This window comes from Mustela nigripes, chromosome 1 (assembly GCF_022355385.1).
Source record: "Mustela nigripes isolate SB6536 chromosome 1, MUSNIG.SB6536, whole genome shotgun sequence".
Taxonomy (NCBI): Eukaryota; Metazoa; Chordata; class Mammalia; order Carnivora; family Mustelidae; genus Mustela; species Mustela nigripes.
The window spans coordinates 5,027,260-5,054,814 of record NC_081557.1 but is presented as its reverse complement, the minus strand read 5'-3'; the positions used below and the strand labels follow the sequence as shown (position 1 = coordinate 5,054,814).

Sequence of the window (27,555 nt, the reverse complement as noted above, 5' to 3'; positions counted from 1 at the left end):
GGGGGAGGGGCAGAGGGACAAGCAGACTCCCACCAACACAGGGCTCAATCCCAGAACCTGGAGATCATGACCTGAACCAAAGTGAGACGCTTAGCCGACTAAGCCACCCAGGTGCCCCCATCCTAAATACTTAATAGCTTCCCCTGTGGTCTCCCTGCCTGCAGTTCCTTCACCATCTGGGCAGACAGATTCTCCAAAATGATTATTTTTATCCTATCTCCCTTCTGCTCAGCAGCCTTCTGGTACTGTCATCACCACGGATAAGGGCAGACTCCAGGCCCTCTGGCTGGTCCCAGTCCCTCTGGCTGACCTCATACCACAGGACGTGCCTGCAGCCATCAGATTCTTACTCACTTAGAGCTGAATGACCCTGGGCAAGTACTTGACCTCGGCTGTGCCTGAATCTCCTCTTTAAAATCTCTTTATGGGTGGCTCAGTGGGTTAAAGCCTCTGCCTTCGGCTCAGGTCATGATCTCAGGGTCCTGGGATCGAGTCCCGCATCAGGCTCTCTGCTCAGCAGGGAGCCTGCTTCCCCCGCTCCTTTCTCTCTGCCTCTCTGCCTACTTGTGATCTCTGTCAAATAAACAAAGTCTTTGAAAAAAAAAATAATAAAATCTCTTTATAAAATGTGTATCATTGGGACACCTGGGTGGCTCAGTTGGTTAAGTCACTGCCTTTGGCTCAGATCACGATCTCAGGGTCCCAGGATTGAGCCCCACATTGGGCTCCTTGCTCAGCGGGGAGCCTGCTTCTCTCTGCCTCTGCCTGCCTCTCTGCCTGCTTGTGTATGCTCTCTCTCTCTCTCTCTCCTCTCTCTGACAAATAAATAAATAAATAAAATCTTTAAAATGTGTATCATCATTTCTAGGGGAAGGAAGGTACTCCAAACAGTGCTGCATATGTGGGAAGCCCTGAAATGCTAGCTTTTTGCCCCAAGTTTCATAAAGCAAGTGCTGCAGTCTGTCTGCACATCTCCCCGCTGGGCACCCCCATCTGCCTCTCCTCCTTACCTTGCCTCAGCTCAGTGCCTCATTCTGGAATGCTCTTCTCTGCCCACCTACTCTTCCTCAGCCTTCATGGGCCCGTTCTGCCTTCAGTGAGCGCTTGTTTGCGGCTTCCTGCCTCGGGACTCCACCGATGGGGGTGGGTGGGGCAGAGTGACGGGGCAGGGGCGTGTTGGGGTAGGTCAAGCCTGCCACAGGCCACACATAGCACGGCTTCCCAAAGGGTTCATTATACCTCGTAAGTTCGTCCATTCTTAATGGTACGGCCACTACTCAGACCTATCATGGAGAAGAAAACAAACCTGGCCAGGGATTTTGAAGATAAAACATCCAAGTAGGAAGAATATTCAGAGAGGAGGTATCTTGGGCCCGGCTCCCGCTGCCCTGGGGGGTCTGCATTCCTTCTGCAGTGGAAGGGTCTGAGAAGCAGGGGTGAGCAGAAGGGGTGAGACTCTGAAGGCAGGTGGAGGGAACTACTGCAGTGGGAGGTAACTGTCCTGGGCTCAGGGTCCCCGCAGTGAGGGTCACTAACACGCGTGCTCTCTCCCTCCTGAAGACTCAGTGTTGATACCACTCCTTGTGGCCCCGACGACGTAGCCTCTGTATCTGGTTTTTTGTTTTTTTTTTTTTTAACTTTCCACATGGGTGGATCGTGTCCGTTCAGCTGGGGCACAGGTACAGGTGGGGAGCAGGTGTGGGGGCGATGCCGTGCGACAGGTAGCCCTCGGTGTGAGTCCGGCCCTGTGCTTCCTGATTGAGCAAGTCTCAGCCTCAGTTGCCTGTATCTGTGAGCCACGGTAATACTCACCTAATGACGGTGTTCTGAGTCATCTAGTCAGTCACGGAAGGAAGGTGCGGCATTCGGCCCAGCAGGTGGCATGGAGGGCATTTAGGAAACATCAGACCCCACCCAGCTGTACGAGGCTCTCAGCAAACATCAGATTCTCGAATGTTCCCACCGATACCATACCTTCCCACCTGCACCGATTTCCACATCCTTGCCCTCCCTCCCTTTCACGCTGGATGCTCCTGCCTGAGGCCACCCTCTCCCTGGGTCCTGGTCCTGGCCCTTGTCACTTTCTCACAAAGGCCTCACTCATGACCTCCACCTCTGTCTCCTGTGGCACCAGCACCCCCCCTCTTGGCTCACTCACTGTGTGATCATGCTGTAGCGTCACTCTGTCTAAAACAAAAGACAAGGGGCGCCTGGGTGGTTGCATCGGCTAAGTGTTTTCTTTGGCTCAGGTCTTGATCCTGAAGTCCCGGGTTCGAGCCCCAGCCCCCCAGCTGTCCAGCTCTCTGCTCAGCAGGGAGTCTGCTTCTGTTCTGCTACTCACCCCGCTTGTGTTCTCTTTCTCTCTCTCTCTCTCTTTTAAGGTTTTATTTATTTATTTGACAGACAGAAATCACAAGTAGGCAGAGAGGCAGGCAGAGAGAAAGGAGGAAGCAGGTTCGCTGCTGAGCAGAGAGCCCGACGCGGGGCTCCATCCCAGGACCCCGGGACCATGACCCTCGCCGAAGGCAGAGGCTTTAAAACCCACTGAGCCACCCAGGCGCCCCTGTTTTCTCTCTCTCCTAAGTAAATAAATAAAATCTTGAAAAAAAATACATTTAAAACAAAAGAGAAAACGACACAGAAGAATCTGTCCCTTGAAGGGCACCTTGGTGGCTCAGCCAATTAAGGGACCAACTCTTGGGGTGCCAGGAGCCTGCTTCCTCCTTTCTCTCTGCCTGCCTTTCTGCCTACTTGTGATCTCTCTCTGTGTTGAATAAATAAAATCTTTTTTAAAAAACCAAAGTGGGGGCGCCTGGGTGGCTCAGTGGGTTAAGCCGCTGCCTTCGGCTCGGGTCGTGATCTCAGGGTCCTGGGATCGAGTCCCACATCGGGCTCTCTGCTCAGCAGGGAGCCTGCTTCCTCCTCTCTCTCTCTCTGCCTGCCTCTATGCCTACTTGTGATCTCTCTCTGTCAAATAAATAAAAATCTTAAAAAAAAAAAAAAAAAAAAACCAAAGGGGACCAACTCATGTTTTCAGCTAAGGTCGTGGTCTCATGAGTCTTGAGATCAAGCCCCGCGGGGGGGGGGGGGGGGGGTCTGTGCTCAGCAGGGAGTCTGCTTGAAGATTCTCGCCCTGTCTCCTCCCCCACTTGCGCTCATGCATGCGCAAGCGTGCTTTCTCTCTAATAAACAAATCCTAAAAAACCCCCAAAACCCTCCTTTAATTCCACATCCCTCTGATCATTTTATTGCTCTGCTCCCTTTACAGTGCAAGTCCCCGAAAGAGCTGGCATGCTCCCGCTCTCCACTCCCACTGCCACTCCCTCTGCGCCCACTCCAGGCACTCATGGAAACCCCTTGTCCCCAGTGACCTCCGCATTGCCAAGTCCAGCACGCTGCCCTCGGGCTTCATTTTACGAGCCTCTCCAGAGCATCGGAGACCCCGAAATGCTTTCCGTGCCGGCCTCCCAGGCCCGCCCCTCTGGACTTTCGTCCAGCCTGCCGCCCCCAGTCTCCTCCTCCCCCGCCTCTAAGCACAGAAGGTGCAGGCCTGTCCTTGGACACTTCTCATCTCCATCTGTACCCACTCAGGTAACCTCATCCACATTCAGTGCTTTAAATGCCATCTAAAACACGCCCGCAGAGCTCCCCAGAACTCCAGACTTGCATATCCACCACCTACTCCCCAGCTCTGCTTGGGTGTCAGGCACAAACTCCCGACTCCCCATGGGGACTCTGGCTTTCCAGCTGCTCGGGCCAAAGGCGTTGGAGTTCTCCCTGGCTTGTCTCTCTCGGACCCACAGCCGACCGGTCTCCCCACCCTGGCCCCAGTCACCAACAGCGCGCTCAGGGCCGACCCCAAAAGCCTCCCAAGCGGTGTTGCTGCCTCTTCTTCCCCCAGCCCCACAATCTGTTCTCCACGACAGCCAGAGTGATGTTTTCAACACATAAGCTTGATTATGTCATTTATTGGCTTAAAACCCACCAGTGTCTTCCTGTCTCACTCGGATTAAAATCTAGATTCCTTCTCTCAGCCTGCCTGCAAGGCCCCGTGGGAACAGCCTGCTACCTCTCCGGCCTCATTTCCCGCCGTCCTCCTCTTGCCTCCGTCTGCGCCCTGGCTGCGTGGCCTCCGTGCTGCTCCTGGACCAGGACGCACACGCTCCTGTCTTGGGACATGTGCTTGCTATTCTTCTGTCCAGAGCGCCCCCGTAGGTGCAGGGCCCGTTCCTGTGCTTCGTTCAGGTCTCCGCTGAAATGCCACCCTGTTGGAGAGCTTCCCTGATCAACCTCTTGAAGCACCCCGGGCATTCTTTGACCTCTAACCCTCATTTTGCCTACCACTTGATATTTACCTGTATGTCTTCTTTATCTCCTCACCGCTAACACCACCCGAGAGGACCTCTAGAGCCCGGGATACAGCAGGTGCTCAGCCGATGAGCTGGGGCCCGGGTGTAGACAGGCAGAGCCTGGCCTCTCATCCCCATGTCCCTGCAGTGCCGCCGAGCAACCCCACGCAGCTCCTCCGGGCTTCAGGCCCCCTCCCTATAAAATCTACCTTGAGTGCCCTTTAGGGCAATAAAGATGATTCATTTACAGTGCTTGAGGCACAGGCAGTGCCCAGGACAGTGGGGGCTGAAGAGGCCACTTGGCTGCTCTGTGGGCCTGTCCCCAAGGAGTTAACAGTGGTGCTGTCTCTGTCTGCTCGGGATGGAGGGCTAGCACAGAAACACAGGGTGAGGAGCACTGACTCCATTCGCCATGTCAGACCATCCCAGGGTCCCCTAATCATTGTTTTGGCCGCACCCAGTCCCCACCAGAGCCCATCGGATGACGGCCATCTCGGAGCAGGACCTCCTCAATGCTGCTTTGGATCCAGGTGGCCTCGATGTGGGAAGCAGAGGTGCTTTCCGGGAATGTGTAGGTCTGGACTTTATAAGGCTTGTGTGGATCCTCCTCAGACAAAGGACCCATTTTTGTGAGGTGGGCCACACTGGGCAGGCTGGGTGGCTCTGTCAGGTAGGTTTTCTCTGGCTGGTCCCTCCAGTTGGCTAAAGAGTAGTTTCCCTGTAGACCACCAGGAGGCGCCAGAGGCTGACCGGCTCTAATGAGGCCTCGTCCCAGGGCCTAGGAAGGCGTCTTTCTTCCGTCCCAGGTGTAGGGTTGGGCCGCGGAGGGAAGGCAGAGCGCTGGTTCTCTCTCACCTATCAACTTGCTGGTTGCTGGCAGCCCACGCAGGGCCACATTAAGGGACTGAAGGTCAGGCTTCCAGACTCCGTGTTCTTTATTGATAAGCGTTAGTGAACCCCTTGCCAGTTCTGCCCTCAAGATTCCCAGCCTTAGGTGGGGAGTGCATCTTTGCCTTAGATCCTGTCTGACTGTGTCCAGGGCTGTGCCTATTTGCCACACTATTCCCAGGACCACAGGATTTGTGGTCAGGGAGGAGTGTAGCAGGCATCTGAAAGGTCATGGCCAGGTCCTTGTCCTCAAGACCACCCTCCCTGTTGGAAGTGCAAGCTTCAGCTGAGTTGGCTCTCAGAGGGGGCTCCAGGAGCCTGCTGGTTAGAGGGAGGCCTGAACCTCCGAGACCTCCAGATTCAGCCTCTTTTCTCTATGAGGCTCTTTCCTGCTAAAGGTTCTTCACAGCAGAACTGAGTCAAGGGGGCACCAACTGGCTGTCACTCGTGTCTTGAGGCTCTGGGAGAGCGGGCAGGAGGTCTTAGGTGGTGCCTCAAAGGGGATAGAGATGCCAGAGGCTGTACAAGGGGAGGAGGTGGGGAGGAAGGGAGGAGCCAGAGAGTCAGTTAAGTCCTTGGTCAGATTTCACCAGCCCCAATTCTTGGCCATGGCCTGTAGTCATTGACCAACCCCTCTGTCCTAAATAGATAGTCCCTAGGGCCCTGGGTGTACCCTTCCCCCACAATTAGCTCAGCGGTAGGGATTATTAAAGCAATCTTCGGCCTTCCTGAGCCAGGCACCTTAGAGAACCTTCTTGCCTGTTTAGCAAGGCCCCAAAGCCTGCATCCATTTATTCCTCGAGCCAGAGCAGCCCCCACCCCAGGGGCCAGTAGGCCGGTGGTGCCTGATGGAAACCTTGGCTCCCCTGTGAGCCCTCCCTGGTCTGTCTCTGACCTGAACTGGAAGCGGGGATCTCCAGGGTGGGTCTGTAGCACCTGACGCACTTCTGGGGGCGGCTCCAAGCCCATCTGCTCCGCCCGATGCCAGCGCTGCAGCCGTGTGATCCCTGCCAGGGTGGGAAGAAGACGACTCTGGCACCTCAGGGCGGTGGGAAGAGTTCAGGCTAGACAGTGTGTGTGGAGGGGTGTGTCGGAACCTCCGCGCCCCCTAGTTTCAGGAGACAGTGGCCGAGAGGGTCAGGCAGGGGCTTGGGTTGCCTTGGGGACGTGCGGGTGACAGGACTGTCCCCAGGATGTGTTCCTGGGGCCTGAGAGGGTTCTCACCTGTGCAGGGCCCGTACTGCCAGGCGAGATCGAACTGCCTCAGCAGCTCCAGCTCTGCTTCATCCACGCTCGGGGGCTGGGGCTCTTCCCCTGCAATGACATGCGGCTCCTCAGGCCAGTCCCCTGCCCCTCGCCTCACAGCAGCCCCACTGCTCCCCGGCCCTCGCCACCCCTTTGCCTCTGCCGGCCACTGCCAGGCCTGGAGTAGGAAGTAGACGACATACTTCACTTCCTCTTCCATTGCCCACGTCCGCCCGCGTCCTCTGATGCCCCTCGGCGCCTCCACTGCTCCCGCCCCCCCACACACATAAGAGACCTAGCTCTGGTGCCAGCTCCCCCTTGCTGTGCCCAACGGGGCCCTCCCTCCTCTTCACTACTTGGTAGGAGTCAGTGATGAGCCGCTTCCGGCCCATGGCGGCCACCCAGGCAGGCAGAGAAGGAGGCGACTGCGGGGAAGGAGAGAGACAGGCCAGCGGGCACGAGAGAGACAGCTGCTGAGAGAGAGAGAGAAGAGGGCTGGGGCCAGAGAGCGAGCCTGGGGCCAGCGGCAGGCAGACAGGGTGACCCAGACAAGCGGAGAGGAAGTCCGCGGGTTCCAGGGAATGACGCCCGTCCCCCACCCCCACAAGCGCACAAACATCAAAGACCTAGACCAATGGTTGGCCGCCTCCGTGGGGCGGGGCCCGACTCCAGCCAATGGCAGGCGGCGAAGGCAGAGGGGGCGGGGCAGCGGCTGCAGCTGTGTTCTGGGGAGAAGGGGTGAGGCTGGGGTGGGGGACCTGTCAAGATGCCCCAGACTGCACCACCTCCCCCTACGCCCCTCCTCCCCATTGGTCTGCAGTGGGTCCCGGGGGACTTCTAGAGCGTTATCCTCAGCCTCTCACTTCCCGTTTTCCCTTCCTAGGCAAATGTTCTTTTCAGCCTCAGTAATCCCCGTGGCCGGTTGGTAACTCCCCAGAGTCCAGCTGGAGCCTCCACTCCCACCCCTTGTCCCGCAGAGCCTTGTGGGGGCAGGTCTGGAGGTCCGAAGAGCGTTTGGGCTAATCCAGCCCCTTCCCTGCTCTCACCCCACCCCCGCCGGCCCCAGGAGACCTGGAGGGAGAAGCCCATGGGTTCCAAAGCTCCTTTCTCACAGTCTGTGCCCAAAGACCCTGCCTGCCCTTAGTCTAGGCAAGCGTTGGCCTTGTCGACTCTCTGGGGGTCCTGTAGCCTGCCTGCCCATGCCTAACCTACTCGTCAGGAAGATCGCACAATGAGCGGAGGGCCAAAGTGTTTGTATCCCCAGGTCTTGATCAGTACAATCTGCCCAGTGTCACTAATGCAACAGTATGAGCAGAAAATACCAGCGATAAACTAAACACTTCTATGGCACTTACGGTGTGCCAAGTACTGTTCTCAGCACTTTCCCACATTTCACTCAACTAAAATAGATGTAAAATGCTTCTGGGTTTTTTTTTTTTTTTTTTTTTTAAGTAATCCCTACCCCCAACGTGGGTCTTGAGCTCACCACCCCAAGATCAAGAGTCGCGCGCTCCACCGACTGAGTCAGCCAGGCGCCTCATAAAATGGTTTTTCAAAGTAGGAAGTGCTGATGGTCCCAGCCGTTGTGGGGCCCCAGTTAAACCACAGTCCCACTGTGCCCTCCCCACCCAGAGCTCAGAGGCTAATGGGGTAGGCACACGGGACACCCAAGTTGTCAGTGCAAGGACAAAATTCCTAACAACAGGAAAGGGGAGAAAAGGGGGGGCGGGAGAGGAGGTGTCCGCACTGGAAGACTCAGCACTGGAAGACCTCCTGGAGGAGGCGGGCTGCTGTAAACAGTGTCTCTCAATTCTCCACCCATGACCTTTGTCCCTTGGGCTCCTGTCATCGCTGAGTCACCCCTTCACCCGCCTCCCCCTCACCAACTTCCTGGCAGCAAGCAAAAGTGCTGGTCAGTGGGAGTCTGGGAATCAGCGCAGGGACCAGCCCAGCTCTAACTGCCCTTCAGAGCTCCCATCCAGTTCTTCCAGGAGGACAAGGTCCTGCCCAGACACTTCTGCCTCCCTCCCACTCTGCTGCTCTGCACCCCGGGTGCTCTGAGTTTGGAGTAAGGTGGGCACAAGAGAGGAAAACGCTCTGGAGTGTAGACCGCCGGAGGGGAGGCACCAGAGCAGCCGTGTCCGCAGGGGCCTGCTGCCCGGCTCTCCCCAGCCCCTTCCCTGAGGAGGCCTGAGTGGGAGTCAGAGCTCGTGACTGCACTGAACAGCGCTGGAGGGCCCTTTCCTGCTTTATTTTCTGGGCTGGGCCTGGCCTAATCCCCTATCTGCCTCGTGGACTAAGTGGGGCCCATACTGAGGGAGACGGGGCCCTGCTGCACTGGGGAGGAAAGCAGGGAGGCCCCGTCCCCCTGGGCCTGGGAAGGGCTGAGGTGCGGGGGTCCTGTCAGGCCCTGGGCCCTCTACAAAGGGATGGTGCCCAGGCTCCGCGGGCCTGACCACTCTCTCCCCGGAGGGCGGTCCCAGAGGTGCGTGGCACCTCACTCCTGAGCCCACAGAGCCCTGAGGGAGTAGGAAGCCATGGGTGGGGCAGACCCCTCCTCATTCCTGGTCCTTCCCACCCCTGAAAGCTGATAGCCGTGGGGCCCTGCCACCGCCCAGGGAGCGTGAAATGGGGTGTGCTGCTGGGCGGCCACAGTGGCTCCTACTGCCGCCCGATCTCCTTCCTGCTCGCCTCTGGCACCCTGACCTGCTCTGTGGGCACTTTCTGGGCCATCCCTGCCAGCTGCCCCCAGCTCTGCCTGGGCCCAGGCCCTGCGGGCCTCTCCCACATAACCTGCCTTCAGCTTCTCCCAGCCCTGAGAAAGAATCAGGGCAGTTAGCTCAAGCGCAGGCAGGCGGCTAGGACTGGCATTCGGGAGAGAACTCTCAACAGGCAGCGTTGCCCTCCTGTCCTAGTCAGCCGGTAGTGGGACTGAGCTCCCTGGCTCAAAGGCATTAGCACTCAGGAGTTCTGGAACCATCCCTGGCTAATTGGCATCCTTCCCCAATTTGTTATCTGGATCGCTCAGGTTTGCCAGCCAGACTAGAACCTCGGCCTGCCCGTCCTTGGGTCTTTTCCTTTTTCACTCCTCTAACCCCGTTTGCCCCCGATCACCTTTCTTCCTGGAACCCCTGTCCTGACTCAGGCAGCCTCCTGGCCTATCCCCAAAACTGCTGTGGTGGGGTCTGTCACAAGTCAATCAGGCTTCATGCTGGAGGGCCAGACCAGACATCAGAGTTGGGAGCTAAGTTCTCCCTCCTTCAGGGAGACCCAGGAGCCTGTTTCTGTGTCAGCTCTGACCCCCAGAGGTTGGTGATGGGACTAGCAGGACTGACCTTTGCACCTCAGCCTGGGAACACTCAAGGGCCTTGTTTAGGTCAATACTAAAGTCTTGGGAGAAGCCAAGAGAAAAAGAAGAGCAAAGAACTGGAACAGGAGCCCAGCACCTTCCTGAGGGCTGAGGCCCACTGCCTACTGCTCCAAGGGGAAGGGGGATCAGGCCTGGCTTAGCTCAAACAATGTGGCAGGGTTGGGGGGCCTCAGTACTGCGCAGGCGCCCTGGGAGCCCCTTCCCCCTCCTCCGCTCACACTGGGGCTTGTGGAGAGAGCCAGCTAGAGCTAGGAAGGTGGGGGCAGGTAGAGGAAAGGAAGCAGTTGCCTGGGGGCACAGCAGGCTGTGGGGCGTAGCCTGCTCTCCTTCCTCTCCGGCTCCCCCTGCCTCAGGCCCTCAGGCCCTGCCGCCCACCCTGAGCTGGAGATTCTGGGCAACCAGACTCATGTCCCCAGCCCCCACGTAGTCACACACCCTGGGCCCCATTCCCCACCTTCTGGGCCAAAATTCTTTCCGCCGGCTCCTCCTAGTCCATCATGACCCTCCCAGACAGCCCACCGCTTCCTGAGCCAGGGTGTCTGGCCTAGTGGGCTTAAGGGGCAGGAACCTGATCAAAGGCAAAAGTTGCCCCACATCTGGGTTTTTCTACCACTGGCTGTCTCTTCTGCTTTGTCCCAAGGACCCCTTCCAAAGTTCCCATCACCTCCCCTTTCACCTTGGCCCTCTCGGCCCTGGAGAGACTCTGGGGAGATTTGAAAGGGATCCTTCTGGCCATTTCTCACCTTGGCCACCAGGTGTCAGACTTTGTCTAGCTGGAAGGAAGGTCCTAGTCAGTTTCTACTCCATCAGCCAGGCCTTAGAGATCTGGGCAAGTTGGGGAGGGGCCTAGAGGTGACCTCTGAACTCGGGAGGCTGAAAGACCCTGAAGGTTGGGAGAAAGAAACGGCTGGAACTCTGGTCCTACAGTTTGCAGCTACTCCCTCGTCATCCCTACCCCCACCTCACTGACAAGGGCTTTGTCTACTGCTGGGAATCGGGGAACCAGGCTGAGTCAGGGAGCTCAGGAATGACAGGGACAAAGGCAGGGACAGTTGTGGCTCCAGAGAAGAAGGGGGAGCTTCGAGGCAGCCATGCATCAGAGCACTCAGCCAGGGGCCTGGATGGCTGGCCCTTGCCCTGTAGGTTAAGGGGAACAAGAGCCTCCTTTGGCCCTTCCCCATGTGGGGTGGCCCTGGCAAGATGAGCGCCTGAATGTGTCTCTTCACATGCTGAGAGGGCCCCAAGTCCTCGGGTGCAGGGCCAGTCGGTGCAAAAGCAGGAAGCTGGCAAGACGCCACCACCCTCTGCCACCCTCCATCCACGTCTTCTGTAGGCTCCCGCTCCTACCCTGCCCCGGACTTTGCCTCTTCCAGAGACAGCTCTCTGGCCCCGCACACCCTCTCCCGCAAGTGCGCTTCCAGATGCCCAAGGCAACGCTGAGATTTCTAATAGAAAGAAAGCCGGCTGACTTGTCATTTACCAAGGGCTACCTGCCTCATGGTCCACAGCTCCAAAACCCAAAGGAGGGGGACTCACACCCCGACACTATCCGTAGGGAGCTATTTGGGGGGAAAGTTCAAGAACCCAAACTCTGAAATGCCCTTTCTGGCTCGGCACTCCTCTGTGCCCAGCTCCCCGCCCTCGCTGCTGGGGGTGCCCCCTCTGCACCTTCCATGCGAGTCGCTTCCAGCACTCGCCCGCCAGTCATGCTCCTCCCTTCTTTCCCTCTGCTACCAGCCCTGTGTGCGCGGTGACTCCCAGCCACTCCAGAGCCCCGTTCCTATCCTTCTGGGGTCTAGACCAACCCTCAGTTCTCTGCCGTTCATGCTTTGTCAGCCCTCCCCGCTGCCTTGGGAAGCACCCCACCCTCTCTCTGTGCTCGCCTCTGGCCATCTCTGGCTTGCGAGGGGATGTCACAGCCTGTGACAGAGATGTGGGTGCTCGTGCCGCCTGGCACCACGGGGCTGCCCAGCGACGTTTTGATTCCCTTCCTCTGCTTGTCCCTGACTCCATTCCCTAAGGCTCTCTGCGTTCTTCTCCAGCTGCACCCCTCCCGCAGCAATTTCATGTTCAGATCTCATCTGTTTGAAAACAACAGCAAACCAGCCAACCCTACAGAAAACGTTCTGTGCTTCCGCTACCCGCCTAGGTATTCCTTTTGCCACAAAACGCCAGGGAAAATATATTTACCCCTTTTTCTTTCTCACCACCTCCTTTAATCTCACAATTTGGCATCTGCCTCCCAACTGTGCTTGCAAAGATCACGGGTGACTTCCTGATTTCTCAGTGGGTTTCCCCCCGAATTCTTCCCTCAGTGCTTTGGGGGCCTCTGACACTGCCGATCGGCCGCCTCCCTAAAACTCTCAACTCTCATACACTGTTGCCTTGATACTCTTCAAGTCAGCTTATGTTAAATCATCAAGTACTCTAGTTTGGGGCAGGCATCATGCTAAAATGCTGTAGGGATGCAAAGACGAGTAAATCGTGGAACCTGCCCTCGAGATGCTATGTGCTTAAAAGGGAGACGGACACGCCGAACCGACCCTTGTTCTGCCCTTGTCCAAACCCTACCTGGAGAAGCCATGCAGCAGCACCTGCTGTGTGTGGGAACCGGGAGTGACAGCGGTGACGGCAGACACCCTTGCTTCCCCGAGAGGCTTACAGACCACCAGAGGGATGCCATGGCGCTTGCCTTGGACCCCCTGGGATTTCGTCTGGGTCTTTCTGCAGCTAAGCACAGTCTGCCTTGGATTTTAGCATTTGGGGCAAAGTACCCCTTTTCTGGGTGGTTTGGGTCAGCACACTTAATTGAACACCTTTTTTGGACTTGCGCCTGCACTGGGGTAAAGAAATAGAGAAAGCGGAGTCTGTCCCCCAAGATGCTCACAGTGCATGGCTGTGGGATATGCCTCCCTTCTTCCGGTCTTCTGGAGAGCCGCTTGCTTGGTGCCTTGCCTTACGGGCTGCCACTCCATTTGCCCCAGCGTGGAGACAGCCCAGATGCCCTCTCCTTCCTATCTTGTTAGGCAGGAAGTAGGCCTGTGGGGTATCTAGAGAGAGCCAGGGAAGATAGCCCCGCCCGGAGAGCCTGGACCCTTCTGTGGGGCATGTCCCCTCGCATGTGGGCCAGGTGATCGTGGGACCGTCAGCAGAAGCCACCTCGCCCACAGACAAGTCCAGTGGCTCCCGCGTCTACACTCACACCCCTGGTGGTGGTTTCAGGTAAGCTGCCCTTCCCTCCCCGGATGGATCACAGGCTCCGTAAGGGCGTAAGGGCAGGAGCCAAGTTAGCTCTCTGATTGCCCTTGGAGTTCCTACTCCGGTTAGCATAATGATGGGCAGGCTTGAAAGTATTTGTTGATGGCTTGATGTCACCATTATGTTACTTCCTTTGCTTAGGACACCATCTCCTGTTAAAATACTTCTGTGTCATCTGGGAGCAGTCAGCCCCTATACCTCCCCCGAGTCTCTTTGCAGAGTGTCCCAGCAGGCCGGACTGTCCCAAGTCACCTGGGTTTACTAATCCCTGCCGCCGCAGCCGGGCATCTCACCTTTATCTTTCTCTCAGCCTTCAAACAGTCTTAGGAGGCTGTTTCGTCATCCCCATTTTACAGACGGGGAAAGTGGAGAATAGAGAGCTTTAGGTAATTTGTCCAAAGTCACTCTAGGAGGTTAAGAGGCTGGGCTTGGAGCTGAGGTCATCCCTTGAGCAGTACCTACCTCATTTGCTTGCAGACCAAACTGAGTTTTCCTCTTTCCCCCAACCTGCTGTCTTAAACACTGGGAAGAAAGGAGTAGAGTGTAAGCCGAGACTTGTGACTTGGCCGCAGTCGCTCACACTCCCCAGGAGAGGAAGGGCATTGAGGTGAGGGTCACTGCTGGGGGTCCCAGTGGGTTGTCACAGGTGGGGGTACTGGCGAAGCTGAGGGCTGACTGCGCAAGGCTGACCGGAGGGACAGGTGGACAGCATTGCAGGCAGACAGACCTCTGAGACCCTTAAAGTAATCTTGAGAGGTGAGGCGGGCTGAGCAAAGGCTGGAAGGGGGACACCGGATGTTGGAAGGACCGAAGGACACGCCGTGGGTAGAGGGGCAGAGTGTGCTGTGCACGCACCCTCCCTATGGACCGGGCAGAGCCTCTTCCCCAAGCTCTTCGCCTCTCCGAACCAAGCCTTGGACTGGCAGACTCCGAGCCTGTGGGCGCGCGGGAGCCTGGGAGTAGAAGGACCAGGAGGGACGAGGTCCTGGGGCAAGCATTTTATTCGTTAATACAAGAATAGAAATTTTGCAATAAATATCATCTAATAAATAACATCTCCAAATAAATAAATATTAATACAACAAACTTAGAGTCATGAGTGGGTGAGGCTGGGGGCAGGGCCCGGGGGGGAGCTGCCCCCCGCACCCTGCAATGCTACTGCAATGTAAACTTTCAGGGAACCCTGCGACGGTGGCTCTGGTTGCCTTCCCCAGCCTGGGCAACCCACAGCCAGCCCGGAAAGGGGGTGGGGAGGAGGCACCGTGATGCCCACGACCAGATGCAAAGCAAGGTCCTTTTGGCTGCCATCCTGTGCCACCGACTGTCTTGGTGACCCCTGGGTCCGGTCTGTCCCTGGCCCTACGCTTTCAGTCTGACCTCCAATGCAGACCCTGCCTCTTCCACCTTTAAATCCCGTTTCTCCCTGTTTGGACTTGCCACTGTGTGCGCTTCCTGAATCGGGTGTAGCGAGTTATTTGGGGATAGGGGAGCAACACCTATCGAAGAAGAGCGGGGCAGCCGGAGGGCTTCACCCCAGAAACACAGGGGCCCTGGTGGCCCCCCTCCCTGCCCTACAGGCACGCTTCCTGGACGTACCACTGGAGAGGGGCCGTGTGGCACCGGCACCTGCTGGGCAGGACGCAGGAAGCTGTGAGAGCCCTTGCACCAGCTGGCACCCCTCTGCTCGGGTGAGCACTCCTTCCTGTGGCAACGGGACAGGAGCTCTTGGACCTCTTCCCCGGACCCGCAGGACTTTGGGAAGCGGGAGGGGACAGGCCTTACTGCATCGCACCCCCTTCCAAGTCCGGAGAGGGCCAGAGCCTCCTGGCTTCTGTCTCCTGGCTCAGCCAGGGTTGGTGCACAGGTTTCTCCCTCCCCGAGCGGGAGCAGGGCTTAAAAGAGGAGGCGAGAGGGGAGGTGGGCAAGGTGAGAGGTCAGAAGCCGTGGGCCTCCAGGGGCAGGGTGACCGCCGCCGCAGGAGGCTGCATCTTCTTCTTGAGCCGGTTGAAGTCCTTGGCTGAACGCCACAGCCAGGTCTGCAGCTCCTTTAGCAGCCAGAAGTCGTCCATCTTCTGGAGGAAGTCGCTGTGGGCAGGGCCAGGGGCCCAGGTGGGCTCAGTGCCCGGCAGAGGCTGGGGCAGCGGGTAGCCCAGGGCCGCCATGACGCCCGCGATGCTGCCCAGCAGGCCCTGGAGGCTGGTGCAGAAGTGGGCCAGGCTGCGGCGCAGCTCGGCCGTGGCGGCCTGGCGGTTGAGGCCTCGCAGGTAGCACAGCAGGTGGCTGTAGGCCTCATAGTTCTGGGTCAGCCGCAGTTTGTCGTTGAGGCTCCGCCACACGTCCAGGTTGACAGTGGCCCTGGGCAGGGTCTCTGCCCCCAGGCGAGGCGGGTTGAAGTCAGGCTCGTTGAAAGGGGGGCCCAGGTAGTTCAGCTGTGAAAAGGAGAGGGCGATGGGAAAGGAGGAGGGCCGAGCAGCCAGCGGCCATCAGGAGATACCTGCCCCCAGAGCCGCTGTGTCCTGGGTCCCCAGACACCCGTCTGCACACCAGGCCCCTCTCTGCTCCAGGGCCTCCCCAAGCTTCTCCGGGGGTATCATTTGCGTGGAGGTGACAGCTGAGGCAGTGGGGGTGATGAACTCTCCCACGAAGAGGTGTAGAAAGAGAAAACCTTGCAGGCGCTACTCAGGGAGGGTGTGCTGATGGGCTGTGTGTGCAAAGCCTTGGGAGCAGCCCCCCGCGGGGCAGGGCAGAGAGGAAGAGGAGCCAGGAGGACACAGGAGGCCAGGCCGCAGAGGTGGAAGGTGGACCAGAAGAGTGTAGAGCCAAGAAGAGTTCAGAAGGCAGCAGAGCTCGACAGCGTGGCTGCAAAACAGAGATCAAGGAGAATGAGCCCTAGAAAATTCTGTTGGGTTCGGCCAGAAGGAGGTGCCTGACGACCTTGGAGAGAGCCGCTTCAGTGGCCTGGAGGCCAGATTGCAGGGGGTTAAGGAGTGAGTGGGTGGAGAGGAAGCGGAGGCAGAGGGTGTAGACCACTCCTTCGAGAAATTTGGCAGGGAAAGCCAGGAGAGAAAAAGGGTCGGGAGCTAGAGGGGGTAGCAGAGTCAAGCAAAAGTTTTTGGCCAGGGGGAGGGAGGAGCGGGTGGGAATCAGAGCTCCATTTGCCTCCCCACATGCCTGGTCCCACCAGCAGAAGGGCCAGGGATAGACGGTACTCATGAAGCCCTGAGTCCCCCAAGACAGGGCTCCCAGGAGCAGGGCTGCAGAAGGAAGAAACTGAGGCAGTCTCAAGAGTTCGGCCGCAGGAAGGGTATAGGAGGCAGGCTGGGGACGAGGACACAGCTTTGCCAACCCTCAAGGGAGAGGCCTGGGGCCCAGGGAAAGGGCTGAGGGGGACGCTGCAGCCAGAGAGAAAGGGAGCAGAGAGGGGCGAGGCCTGGGAGAGGCAAGGGCCCAGGGGGAGGTTCACACGCTGACAAGCACAGAGACAAACTAATTTCCTCGGTGTATCCTGGGGCCGGAGCCAGCTCCCCCACCACCCTCCTCCCCTTTCCTTCCCTGGCTCCAGAGTAGGGGCTGGGATGTGGAAGAGGAACACGGGAAGAGGGGCTGGTTCCCCCTGGTCCTCCGCAGCTCTGACCCTCTTCCCTTCTCTCCTGGGCTCTCGGAACACCTCTGGACGGCCCCCAAATCCTTATGGCACAACTTCCATCCACACCCCGAACCTCCTGCCACTACTGGCCTGGCTTCCCCTCGGCCCCCTTCCCCCAAGTCCCCCCTAGGAGGCCCAGCTAGGATGGGAGAGGCAGACAGAAGGGAGGCCCATGGGTCCAGAGCAGCAGGGCCCCAGGTCTGGGGCAGAGGCGAGCTGGAACACAGGCATGGGAGGTGGGGCCCCTCCATCCCCACCCAGCCCCGCCCGCGCAAGAGACACCACAACACGGTGTAAACAGAAGAGACTTCCCCGGCCCCCAGGGGGAGGCGGGCGGCTGGGCGGGCAGCCAGTGGGGCAATGGGCCAAGGCGGGTGCGAGGCCTGCCCACATGCCTAGTCCTGGGGCCAGGGATGGGGAAGAGAGGGGCACCTAAGAGGGAAGGGCAGGAGATGGGCCAGACATGGGGACCGTTGGGAACCAGAGGGCCCCCTGGTCGTTGCTGCTCACTGGGACCCCTCCACCACTCTGTGTCTCTTCCACCGACTCCCACACCCTGCCGTCACCCCGGTACTCACGTAGGTCCCAGCCAAGCTGCGGAGTTGGTGCTCCAGGTAGCGGGTGAGGTCATAGGTTTTCTGGATGGAGGGACCAGGCCCCGGGTCCCCTGTGCGGTTGAGGGCTGGCACTGCGGGGAGGTGCCAGAGCACAGTGCACAGGCAGGCTAGCAGCCCCCACGAGTCCCCTGTGGATGGGAGGGGCATGAGGCGTGAGCGCAGGCCCGGGCCCAGCGGAAGATACGGCTGGCAGGCCCTCAGGTGTGTGTCCCCACCTTGGGCTTGGAGGGGGGTGGGAAGGGTGGGCCGCCGGATGGGAGGCAGGGGGCATGGAGTAGGGGAGCCTTCCTGGCCAGGGTGTGTGTGCACAGGGGCATGTGTGTGAACGAGGAACAGGACTTGGCCGCGGTGTGTGTATCTCCCAGCATACTGGCGTGTCAGCTAAGGGTCGCCGTATCTACGCCGACACATGTGTATGTGTACACGGAGGGACGGGGCCAGGCCTAGGGTCTGTGAACCAGTGTTCCTGGGTTCAGCCGCCTCCCCCAGCCTACCCGTCCCGCTGGAGCTGAGGGGGTGGGGAACAGCACATGTGCCCACTGCCAGCCCGGAGCAGACAGTCCTGGGAAGGGCCCGAGAGAGGCTGAGACAAGTCCAAGCCGAGCCATAGGAGGCAAGGGGTGAGGTTAGATCACCAACGGCAGGCCGAAGGACACAGGGCTGCCTCCTGTAGCTGGGGGTACATTCTAGTGGATTCCTGGGTGTGGACTGACCCAGAGCCCAGGTCTGCCCCGTTCTTATCTAGGAGGTGGGAGGGGGAAGAGTTTGACCTGAATGAGTCTGTTGTTTGTTTTTGAAGATTTATTTATTAATTTCAGAGAGAGAGAGAGAGAGAGAGAGAGAGAGAGAGATGTGAGCGCATGCGGGGTAGGGGCAGAGGGAGAGGGGAAGCAGACACCCCCACTAAGCATGGAGCCTGACTGGGGGCTCCATCCCAGGACCCCAACATCATGACCTGAGCCAAAATCAAGAGTTGGATGCTTAATGGGCTGAGCCACCCAGGCGCCCCCTGGATGGGGTCCTTTGATCAGCCTGCGGAGATGAGGGGGAGGGGTGGGGGTTTGGAAAGGGAGGAGGAGAGGGAATAGGCTGTATTTGTTGGGTTTGGTTTGTCAGCCAACCGTGCTGAAGAGTCTGGACATCTTGAGATACCAGGGGTCTTGAGCCCAGGGGGTCAAGGTCTGTGAGGACAGAGGATACCCCTTGAGCCCAGGGGTCGGGTCTGTGAGGACAGACATAGGCAGCAGGAGGCACGATTTTCCCAGCTTTTAGCTGAGGTCCACGGTGAAGAGAACGAGGGGACTGGGTAAGGGCGATTAGGGTTAGACTATAATTGGCATTGGGCTGGGTTAGGTTTAAGGACTGGGTTACTTTTAAAGTTTCAGGTTAGTTTACTGGGATTTGGCTGATTGAGTGTGGTTGAGGTTTGAGTCCGGCTGGGGGATGTGGTTAGGTTTGGACAGGCTCAGGATTCGCTGGGGCCAAGGTCTGTGAATGTGTTCATTCAGACGTCGGCTGGGGTTACACATGGCCTGTCACGAAGAGAGGGCCGGTGAGGGTTTGAAGCTTGGGTAGGTGTGAGATCATGAGTAGTTTCTTCTGCTTTCTATTTTCTGCAGAATTTCACGATGACATATGTTGTTGCTGTGACAGTCAGAAATGAGTTGGATATGCGTTTGACAGTTTGACTGAACTTAGAGTTAGGGGGAGTCTGGAGTGAGCCGTAATGCTGGGTCAGAGTTTTAGAGAGGGTTTAAGACTCAGACTGTATAGAATGTCTCTGACAAGGGTGTAAGGGTCGGGTGGGGACTTCTGCAGTGGCCCTGCCCGTCAGTCTTCACTTTTCCAGGCGCTTGGCTGGCGACTTCATTGGCTGGCATGGGAGTGGGCAGGGTGGGGGAGAGAGCACTGCTCTGAGACCCTGCCCCTGGGAACGAGGGCCTCTTGGTTTGAGAGCATGCGTGCGTGTGTGTAGACAGAGAGCAGGATCAGGCACGTGACTAGCCGCCTGTCCTTGTCCCCATCTGCAGCCCGTGGCGTCCCTCCTGGTGCTCCTTCCCTCATTCTGCCTTTCCAAGCTTAGCTCCATTCATCATGCCTCACATCCCAAGAGAATTCCAGGCCTTCCTCCTCTGCACAAAGCCTGGGGCTACCCTCAGCCTGGATTATCTAGCCAAGTGACCTCCAAGATTCTAGGGGTATAATATGGGTTTCGTTTCGGAAGTTGGATACCTGCCGAGGTGGGCAGTGGCCCTTCCAGCCTTGAGTTAGCGGCGATGCTGAGGGTCCCAGCTGAAACCCAGATTGGGAGCTGGGCTCACCTCTGTCCCCCACACTGCTTGGGGCAGCCCTTCTGGCCAGAGTTCTTATGCCATGAGGGGCTGGGGTGGGGAAAGGGTCACAGGGTCAGGACCCCAACTCTGGGCCTTGTTTTCCCCTCCCCTTCTGGGCCCTGTGGGACATCCCTGGGGAGAACTGGCTCCCTACACAGGGACAGCCGGGGGAGAAGCCTTTGGATAAACAAGAGCTAAGTCATCTGGGCAGAAAAACGGCTCATGAAATTAACCAGACGAGGCCGGTGTTTCCAGGAATATTTCAGTTCTGAGGTAACTGTGTCACTGCAGGCTGGGGGGTGGGGGCAGGGGAAGGAGCCGCAGGATCCGACTGACCGACCCATGGAGAGAGCCAGAAAGAAGGAAGGAGTCTCAGGTGCCTAGAGGGAGGAGAGGCTCGGAGAGGTGAAGGGGACAGGGCTCTCCTGTCTAGTACAACGGCTTCTGCTCTGGGCAAGACGTCCCTGTATCTCAGGCAGCAAACGGAGAGCCCTCTGGGGCACAGAACACCTGTGGTTTAGTTGTGAGCAGCGGGACCTGGGGCAGCTAGCCTGCATCGCCGGGAGGGAGAAGTGGGTGGGCATCCCGGAGCCCTCCTCCGTCCTTCTCGCCAGGGTCCTGTTGTGCAGGTGGACCCGGCCACTGGGGGCTGGGTCCTGGGCCCCCTCCCCCGGTCCTGGCCCCTAGCCCAGCCCCCGTCCCAGCTCTGCCTCTGGCTGCTGCCCACTGATTGTTTACATCCCGTCTTCCCTTGTGTTTATAAATCCGGCAGAGCACGTGAGGGGCTAATGAGTGCAGCTCACGTTTCCTGCTGGAGCCCCCCACCCCCCATCCTGGCCCCCTCCCGGGCGGCCCCTAATTCCATCCAGATCCCTGGGCCCTGGGAACCTAGGCCCCCCTCATGAACACACACACACATACTCAGCCCACGCAAGCGCACGGCCACCCTGACACGGCTGCACAGGCAGGCAGAGCCCGGTACGCGGGTCTCTAGCCAGCTGCCCCTTGATCCCTGGCCTGTGTCCTCCAGGCTGACCTCATTCAGTGATGATGGGGGGCTCAGTGGGGCAGATGGGCCCCAGGCGGCCAGGGTGGGTAGGACAAATCAGCCAGGAGACTCTGCACCTAGGATGGCTGCTTAAGAGCTACGAGCCGAAAATGTAGGAGCTGGGGAGGCATCGCAGAGCTCCAGAGGTGCTGAAAAATGTGGGAGCCGGAAAGGCTCTGCCCTCAGGCCAGCCCTGGACCAGCTTCCGCAGTGACCTTGGAGGGATCTATTGAGGGGAATTGGGGGAAGGAGTGGTTTAAAGGGTGTCGTGTCCAGTGCAGTGTGAGATCCGGGCACTGAACTCTAGGACATGGCCCTCGGGGGCTCCTCTTGACCAGCCTCCTCAGGGAGAGGCCCCCAGAAGCACCCCATCTTGCCTTGTCCTCGGGGGGTGCTGCCTTCCCCTGGCTCTTCTCCCTTCCATCTTCTCCTTGGTTCCCTCCGCCCCAGGTCACTGAGAAGTGCTTAGGGGGCGAGTCCACATAGGCCCAGAAGTCAGGATCCCCGAGATTTGCCACCAACCCACCAGGTGACTGGGCTCTCTGTGCACACTTAAGTTGCTCTGAACAGAGCCACGTGGGGCCCCATGTCTGCTGTCCCCTTCAGCAGCACCCTCCCTGCCCTTCTCCTCCAGCCTCAATGACAGAAGAAGAAACTGAGGCCCAGGGCAAGAAGCAGACAGGTGGGCCAGCCGCCCTGCCTTGGGAAGGCAGTGTGGATACGGGAGTAGAGCTGTCGGAGTGAGAGGGTTCTGGACGGTGCTGCAAGAGGTCCCCGGCTGTCCCCAGGGAGGGCAGGATCATGCGGGGGCGGCGGGGCCCAGGTGGGGGCCAGTGGGTGGGTACAGCCCGGCAGTCCGCTGAGAGCCAGACAGGGGGACCAAGAGAAGGAAACGGTCTCAGGAGTGTGGGGGAGTTTGAAAGGCTGTTGTTACTCAGAGGGGTGGGAGGGGCAGGGAGGGAGCAGGCGGGAGCCACCGTGTGAATAGGCAGGTGGCATTGGATTGTGGAGAGGAATGTGAAGTGTCACTAGCCATGGCCGGTGTGGAGAGGAATGTGAAGTGTCACTAGCCATGGCCGGTGTGGCCCAGCAGGGTGCACAAGTGTGAACGGGGCAGGAGTGCGGGGCTCTGTGGAGGGGACAGGGAGCCATTACAGGGGTCTGGACGAGAGGCTGGGGATGCGAGGGCTGCTAGGCGACTCTTGCGGCCGGCGCCCGGTGCCAGTTCTCTCCCCGCCCCCCACCTGAGAGTGTGGCTCCAGGTCAGTGAGGGCAGCAGATGAAAACCGCGTGTGCGCCTGAGGGGGGTGCTATCTGGTCTGTCGCAGGAACGTGTCCCGGTGTCCCGAGGGAGGGGTAGCGGGTGCTCAGAGCCGGAAACGGGGTCTGTGGGGGTTGTGAAAGGCCGGAGGTGTCAGTCCCTCAGGCTCAAGGTCAGGGCCAGAGAGAGTGCCCGACAGAGGTGTGCGTCCAGCGCCCTCACCCACAGCGTCTGTCTCCAAGGCTGGGGACCTCCAGCCTCCCCACCCCTCCTGGCAGCTCCCTCCTACCTCAGCCGGGAGGGCCTGGCCGGGCGCTGGGGGAAACTGGGACGGGGTCCCGTGGGAGTTCGGGGGGGGGGGGGTCGGGGGGGGGGGGGGCTTCTGGAGCGCAGTGTGGAGTCGCTGGGAAGGAAGGTGGGGAGGGGAGAGATGAGGGGACTCTGGCGAGGCCCGAGGGACCTGGGGTCTCCCTCCAGGGGCTCGGCCGGAGAACTTGGCGGCGGCGGCCGCTCGCTGGCCCTCCCCCTCGGCGGTGACCTCTCGCTCCCGGCCCCCTCCCCGCGGCGGCGGCGGCGCCTTCCCCCTGTGTGGCCTCGGCGCCCCCGGCCCCGCCCCCGGCCCGCTCCCGCCCGGTCGCTCCCTTCCCGGCGGCGGGGGCGGGGGCGGGGTCCGGGGAAGCGGGGCTCGGGGCTCCGGCGGGCCGCTGCCCTTTCCCGCGCGTCAACTCCCCGCTCGGCCCGCCCGCCCCGCCGCGGGCCGCCGGGGCCGAGCGGCCGCTGCCGCCGCTGCCCGGCCGGCGATGGACTTTCTCCCGCCGGGTCCGGCCGAGCTGCGCCCGTCCCCCGCACTAATCACTCCCAGGCCACGGCGGGCGGGACCGGGGACTCGCTGCCGCTGCCGCCCGCCCCGCCGCCCGGCCCCTACCTGCCGCCGGCTCCCCGGCCGCGGGCAGCATGGTGGGCTCCGGCCGCGCGGCGCGCAGCGAGGAAGCCGCGGGTCCCGCAGCCCGGCCCGGCCCGGCCCAGCCAGGCTCGGCTCTGCCCTCCGCCCTCCCCTCCTCTCGCCCGCCCTCCTTCCCGCCCTCCCCTCCCGGCGGGCCGGGGAGGGAGCGCGGCGGGCCCGAGGTGTCGGCCTCCCCCTCGCCTCCCGCCGGCCCGGCCTCGGGCTCCCCGCCCTTCTCCCCTCTTCCTCCCCGGCCCCCTCCTCCGCGCGCGCCGCGTCCCCCTCCCGCAAGCCCGCTCCCCGCCTCGGACTCGCTCTCCCCGACTTTCGCGCGGGGCTCTTTCCGCCGGGATCCCCGGGACCCCGTCCCGCAGGGGCTCCAGGTTGCCGGCTTCCCCTGGCCGGCGGGTCGCCCGGGCTCCCCGCCGCGCTCCCGGCCACCTCCTGGCCCCGCCGAGCGGACTTGAGGAATGCCGCGTCCCCGCCCGGCCCCTCTCGAGGGCGCCCGGCCGTGCCTCCCCCGGCCCGAGCCCTGCTGGCGGGGGTGGCTCCCGGCTCCCCAGCCCGGCCCCGGCTCGGGGCTCCCGGAGGAGGCACGGGAACCGGATCTCGCGGCTCCCGGGCGGGGGCGGGGGCCGGGGCCTCGGACGCCGGGCTCCTACCTGCTCGGAGGTCCATGGGGCTGGGGGCCGGGCCGGCCGGGCGCGGCTCCTCTCCCGGAGGCTGGCGGAGTGGGAGGGCGAGCCGCGGCTCCGGCGAAGCTTTAATAATCCCATCCGCCAGGCCCACTCGCAGGTTTTTTTCGCTCGGTTTCGGATTTTTTTTTTTTTTTCGGTGTGGGACATTCTGCAAACTTTTTTTTTTTTTTTTTTCTGACGTGTAAAGCTGTAACCACAAATTGTAGCGGCCCTCCCCGGGGTGGGGGGAGGAGGGGGGAGGAGGGAAGGGAGGGCTTCTGGGGCTCCTCTCCCTCCCACAACACCGAGGAGGGGTGAGGTGAGGCGAGGCTGCGGCGGTACCACCCTGGGCCTCCTGGGGGAGGGGGCGGGGAGGGCATCAGTCCGTCTGCAGACTCCCCGGGCTGGGGGAGTGAGTCGCCCGCTCCTTTTCTTCTCCGACGGCGTCGACCTGGGGTGCGGGGTCCCTGCGCTCACGCTACCTCCGACTCCTCATCTCTAACCTTCCCTCCCCTCCCCCTCCCCCTGAGTAAATGGAATGACACATTCTCCCAAATGCCAGCGAGCTGGCTTCGTAGCAAGTGATGGTGTTTTTCCTGCTGCCCTTTGTCTGGGCTGACCGCCCCCCTTGCCTATTGTCCCGCCGCCTGTCCCATTTCCAAAAGCCGGGGCTGAGGGAGGCGCTGGGGCTGGGGCAGGTGACTGACCGGCTCCCGAGGTCCCCTGGGGTGGGGGAGGCGGAGGGCACCGCGGGCCCACTGCCCAGCTCTAAGGAAAGTAGAGGGCACTTGGCTGAGGGTTTTCCCCTCAGGTTCACAGGGTTCTTCATTCTTCCCCGTGGCCGGGAGAGAGCACATGGGTGGGGGAATTGTAGTTCATTAATCAGCACGAGGCACCAGACCAGTTTCAACACCAGAGGCTGCACGGGTGACTCAGCGGGAATGCTCCCATTCAAGGCGATGGACTGACCAAGAGTCCCCATTTGTGAAATGCTTCCCCCTAAAGACTTTTGGTCTTCTCGCGCCTTTGGGCTTTGGGGTTGTTGGGGTTTTTCAGTGGCGGGGTAGGGGTGGTTTGGCTGCAGAGTGCCCCCCCTTCTTCCTTGCCTCAGGCCTGGTTGGGGACTTGCTAGGCGGCATACCTGGGGGACCCATAAGCCCAGACCCTCCTTGAAGGGTCTCCTTCCTGCCCTCTTTCTCCCCCTCCAGAGAGCCACCAGGGGGAGTGCAGAGGAAACAGCTCACGTCTGCGACTTGCAGACATCTCCTCTGGTGACTTCTTGGGGGACAGTCCTTTGGTCTCCAAAGCCTGAGTGCTCTAATCCAGACCACCAATTAAATCATTTGGTAATAAGTTGCTTCTGTTGCTTGTTTTTTTTCAAAGTGGGTGAGGCCGTGGTGGGCCAGCCCTGGAAGGTGATTCCTCTCTCTGGAACAGCATCGGATCCTTCACTCCATGCTCCTGTCCCAGCGCCCCCAGAGAAAGGAGGGCGCCCCGCCAACCCTGCCACAGCCCCCCCAGGCTGCAGGTCAGAGCCCGCCGGTGGTTAGGACCAGTGCTGGGTTCCCAGGGCAGCTCTTCCCTTTTCTGCACTGTGCGGGACTGAGGTGGGGGGGGGGGGGGGGGGGGAAGAAGTTTGTTTTCAATTACCTCACTGGAGTGGGACAGACTTTGTTGTTGGTTTTTTCTTTCTTTCTTTCTTTCTTTCTTTCTTTCTTTCTTTCTTTCTAAACAAGGAGAAAAATTGCTGGGAAAGGGGAGCTGGCCTGGGGTTGGGGGCAGGGGGCTTTCTGGGGCATCAGTAGCAGCTCTGAGGAAACCTGCTGGGGGGGGGTTCCTTCTGAAAAGTGCTGGGGGGGGGCCTCTTCCCCATCATCCCTCCACCCCAGCCAGAACTCTGGGGTTTCAATGACATTCTTGGCGTGTGAGCCCTGCGATCTTTTGATGCCCATGCCAAGGTCAAGAAGGCAGATGCCCAGTGGGTGACTGGCACTGAGGCCAGCCTGTAACGTCCTGGAGCAGCCTTCTCTTTCAGAGGGAGGGAGCCCGGAAGGCCCCGGGTGGGGGGTGCAGTCCATCCTTCTGCGCCGGTTTGCAGCCTGCTCCTTGTGGAGAGTGTGTGCACAGACAATGTGGTTTGGATTTGGCTGAGCCCCCTCAGCACCTTGTAAAGCACCTTGCTGAGTCAGGGAGAAAGCAGCCCCCACGCGGGAGAGGAGGAGGGGGCCGAGGGGGCCGGGAGGGAGAGGGGAGCTGAAGAAGGGAGGTGGGGGCTGAGAGAAGAGGAGGGGAAAGAGAAGGGAAGGGTAGGGAAGAGGAGAGGCGAGGAGGCAAAGAAATGGGTGGGAGTGGGAAGGAGGGGAGCAGGCAGGAGCCCCAGGAGGAAGAGGGACAGACTGTGCCGGGGAAGGGGAGAGGAGCTCACCACGCTGCGCGGCCCCTCCCCCCGCAAATGTTCACCTCACGAGTCCAGAAACTATTGGTTTGCAGGAACTGAGGTCCAGGGGCTCCTAAATGGGGACCCAGGCCAAGTGAGTGCAGGGACAACAGGCTTTACACACAGATGCAGCCCTGCCCCCCCCCCCCCCCGCAGCTTGATACAGTGACCCCACCCCCATGTTGGAGAAGTCTCCTTCTCCCTCTGCCTCTTGTCTAGACTCGCATCCCTGCCCTCTCCCCTCACCCAGGGGGTGGCCAAGCCCCCCCCCCCCATCTTCCCCACTGCCAAAGAGAAAATCAGCTCCATCTCCGAGCAGCCAGTGCCCCTCTGCCATGTCTGGGCAAAGGCTGCAGGCCAGGAGCTGCCAGTGGGTTGGGCTGGGGGCTGGAATAAAGACCGTGTCTTTCTGTTGCCAAATCCCAAATAGGTGGGCTGTTGGAACTCGGCTGGGGGCGGGGGCCGGGGAGAGGCAGAGCAGGAATAGCCCTTCCCATGTTTCTGGGGGGTAGGGGCACAGGTGGCCGCCCTCTGGTTTCCAGCCCGGGGTCTCAGGCGGGCTCCCGCTCCCCTGTGGCTGGCATTCTGGGACTACTGCTGAGGGCAGGCAGAGGTTATGGGAGACTCCCGCCCCCGAGCCCCAGAGCCATCTGTCTGGGTACAAGGTGCAGGCACTTCCCGAATCCCTGCTGGGGGCTAGCGGCAGGAGGACAGAGGGGACAAGGAAAACCCACCCGCTTCCCCTTTCTCGAGAAATTCCCTCTAGGGGGAATTTCATGGTCTTGTGACAAGGGGCCCTCATTTCAGATCAGAAGATGGAAGGGGCAGGAGAGTCCTGGCAGAAGGCGCAGCTTCAGGGTGGAAATGGAGCTGGATGGCAGGAGGGGCAGTGGCGATCGCAGGACGAGGCCCCCCACGCTGGCCCGGGCTGTTCCCTGCACTTGGCAGAGGGCCAGGCTGGGAGTTAGGCTGAGGGACTCCCAGTTGGCCCCCGCCTGGCCTTGGGATAAGCCCATCACCTCTCTGTGGAATGGCTTATGACCCTCTATGCCCTCCTCCCCCACGGGATGGTGGGAGATCATGAGAAGGACACTGCTTTGCTGCCCTGTGTGGCCTTTCAGACTGCAGGCCTTATCGTCCGCAGGGGGTGACAGGCCAGGCCCCAAGGGATGTGGCTGGGAGGTGGGCGGGGCTGGCGGTGGGTGATGCCCTCGCTTGCCCTCACAGGGGGTGGGGGTGAGTCAGTGTTGGCTCAGGGACGGGCTAGACCCTGTCCCTTCCCTTTTCCTTCCCTCGCTATGCCCATCACCGGCATTCCCAGGAAAGCAGTCCAAATACCCCCAAAACACCATGTCCTACACAGCTGCAGGACTGGCATCGAAGGGGTTCTGGCCCAGAGGTTGTCATAGATTTGTGAATGAGGGAGGCCTCCAGTCCGGTCCTGGAGCAGGAGTGCGGTGGTGGTGAAGCCCACGGAGGTAAG

At 60.2% G+C, this 27,555-nt stretch overlaps 3 protein-coding genes across 11 annotated transcripts in view; 1 reads left to right on the top strand and 2 right to left on the bottom strand.

The window, feature by feature from the left end:
- Positions 1-27,555, top strand: part of LOC132017918 (uncharacterized) — a 49,895-nt gene that overhangs the window by 14,747 nt on the left and 7,593 nt on the right. The window contains exon 4 of one of the 7 annotated variants that reach the window (XR_009404426.1): positions 236-790. The exons of 3 other annotated variants lie outside the window; for them this stretch is intronic. Coding sequence is in view for 2 of the 4 variants with exons in the window: in XM_059400114.1 (XP_059256097.1) it covers positions 3,269-3,630 (362 nt within the window). In the remaining 2 variants the exon portion in view is untranslated. Of the gene's footprint in view, positions 1-232; positions 791-3,268; positions 3,865-25,018; positions 25,219-27,555 lie in introns of those variants that run through there. 3 more of the 7 variants (XR_009404415.1, XM_059400134.1, XM_059400114.1) reach the window with 3 other exon arrangements.
- On the bottom strand, positions 3,949-7,088 carry POLD4 (DNA polymerase delta 4, accessory subunit). Of its 2 annotated transcripts, none has more exons than XM_059400226.1 (4): positions 6,778-7,088; positions 6,462-6,551; positions 6,133-6,244; positions 3,949-4,265 (listed from the first exon to the last, which is right to left on the bottom strand). In XM_059400226.1, the coding sequence occupies exons 1-4, from the start codon at positions 6,872-6,874 to the stop codon at positions 4,187-4,189; spliced, it is 378 nt and encodes a 125-aa protein (XP_059256209.1). In that variant the 5' UTR covers positions 6,875-7,088; the 3' UTR covers positions 3,949-4,186. The 2 variants fall into 2 exon arrangements, with proteins under 2 accessions (XP_059256209.1, XP_059256200.1); XM_059400217.1 differs by having other exon boundaries at positions 3,949-5,756; positions 6,778-6,961.
- Positions 14,094-24,950, bottom strand: CLCF1 (cardiotrophin like cytokine factor 1). Of its 2 annotated transcripts, none has more exons than XM_059399973.1 (3): positions 23,621-24,950; positions 17,335-17,501; positions 14,094-15,539 (listed from the first exon to the last, which is right to left on the bottom strand). In XM_059399973.1, exons 1-3 carry the CDS (start codon positions 23,634-23,636, stop codon positions 15,045-15,047), a joined length of 678 nt encoding a protein of 225 aa, XP_059255956.1. In that variant the 5' UTR covers positions 23,637-24,950; the 3' UTR covers positions 14,094-15,044. The 2 variants fall into 2 exon arrangements, with proteins under 2 accessions (XP_059255956.1, XP_059255948.1); XM_059399965.1 differs by lacking the exon at positions 23,621-24,950 and adding an exon at positions 22,941-23,592.

Coding starts and splice junctions, on each gene's coding strand:
- POLD4 (XM_059400226.1), bottom strand. CDS start 6,874: ATGGGCCGGAAGCGGCTCATCACTGACTCCTACCAAGTAGTGAAGAGG. Junction 6,245..6,461: donor GCAGTACGGGCCCTGCACAG/GTGAGAACCCTC, acceptor CCACCCTGGCAG/GGATCACACGGCTGCAGCGC. Junction 4,266..6,132: donor GATCCCCGCTTCCAGTTCAG/GTCAGAGACAGA, acceptor GCTCTCCAACAG/GGTGGCATTTCAGCGGAGAC.
- CLCF1 (XM_059399965.1), bottom strand. CDS start 22,971: ATGCTGCCCGCGGCCGGGGAGCCGGCGGCAG. Junction 17,502..22,940: donor GGCCGGGGAGCCGGCGGCAG/GTAGGGGCCGGG, acceptor TCCCATCCACAG/GGGACTCGTGGGGGCTGCTA. Junction 15,540..17,334: donor GCAGCTTGGCTGGGACCTAC/GTGAGTACCGGG, acceptor TCCTTTTCACAG/CTGAACTACCTGGGCCCCCC.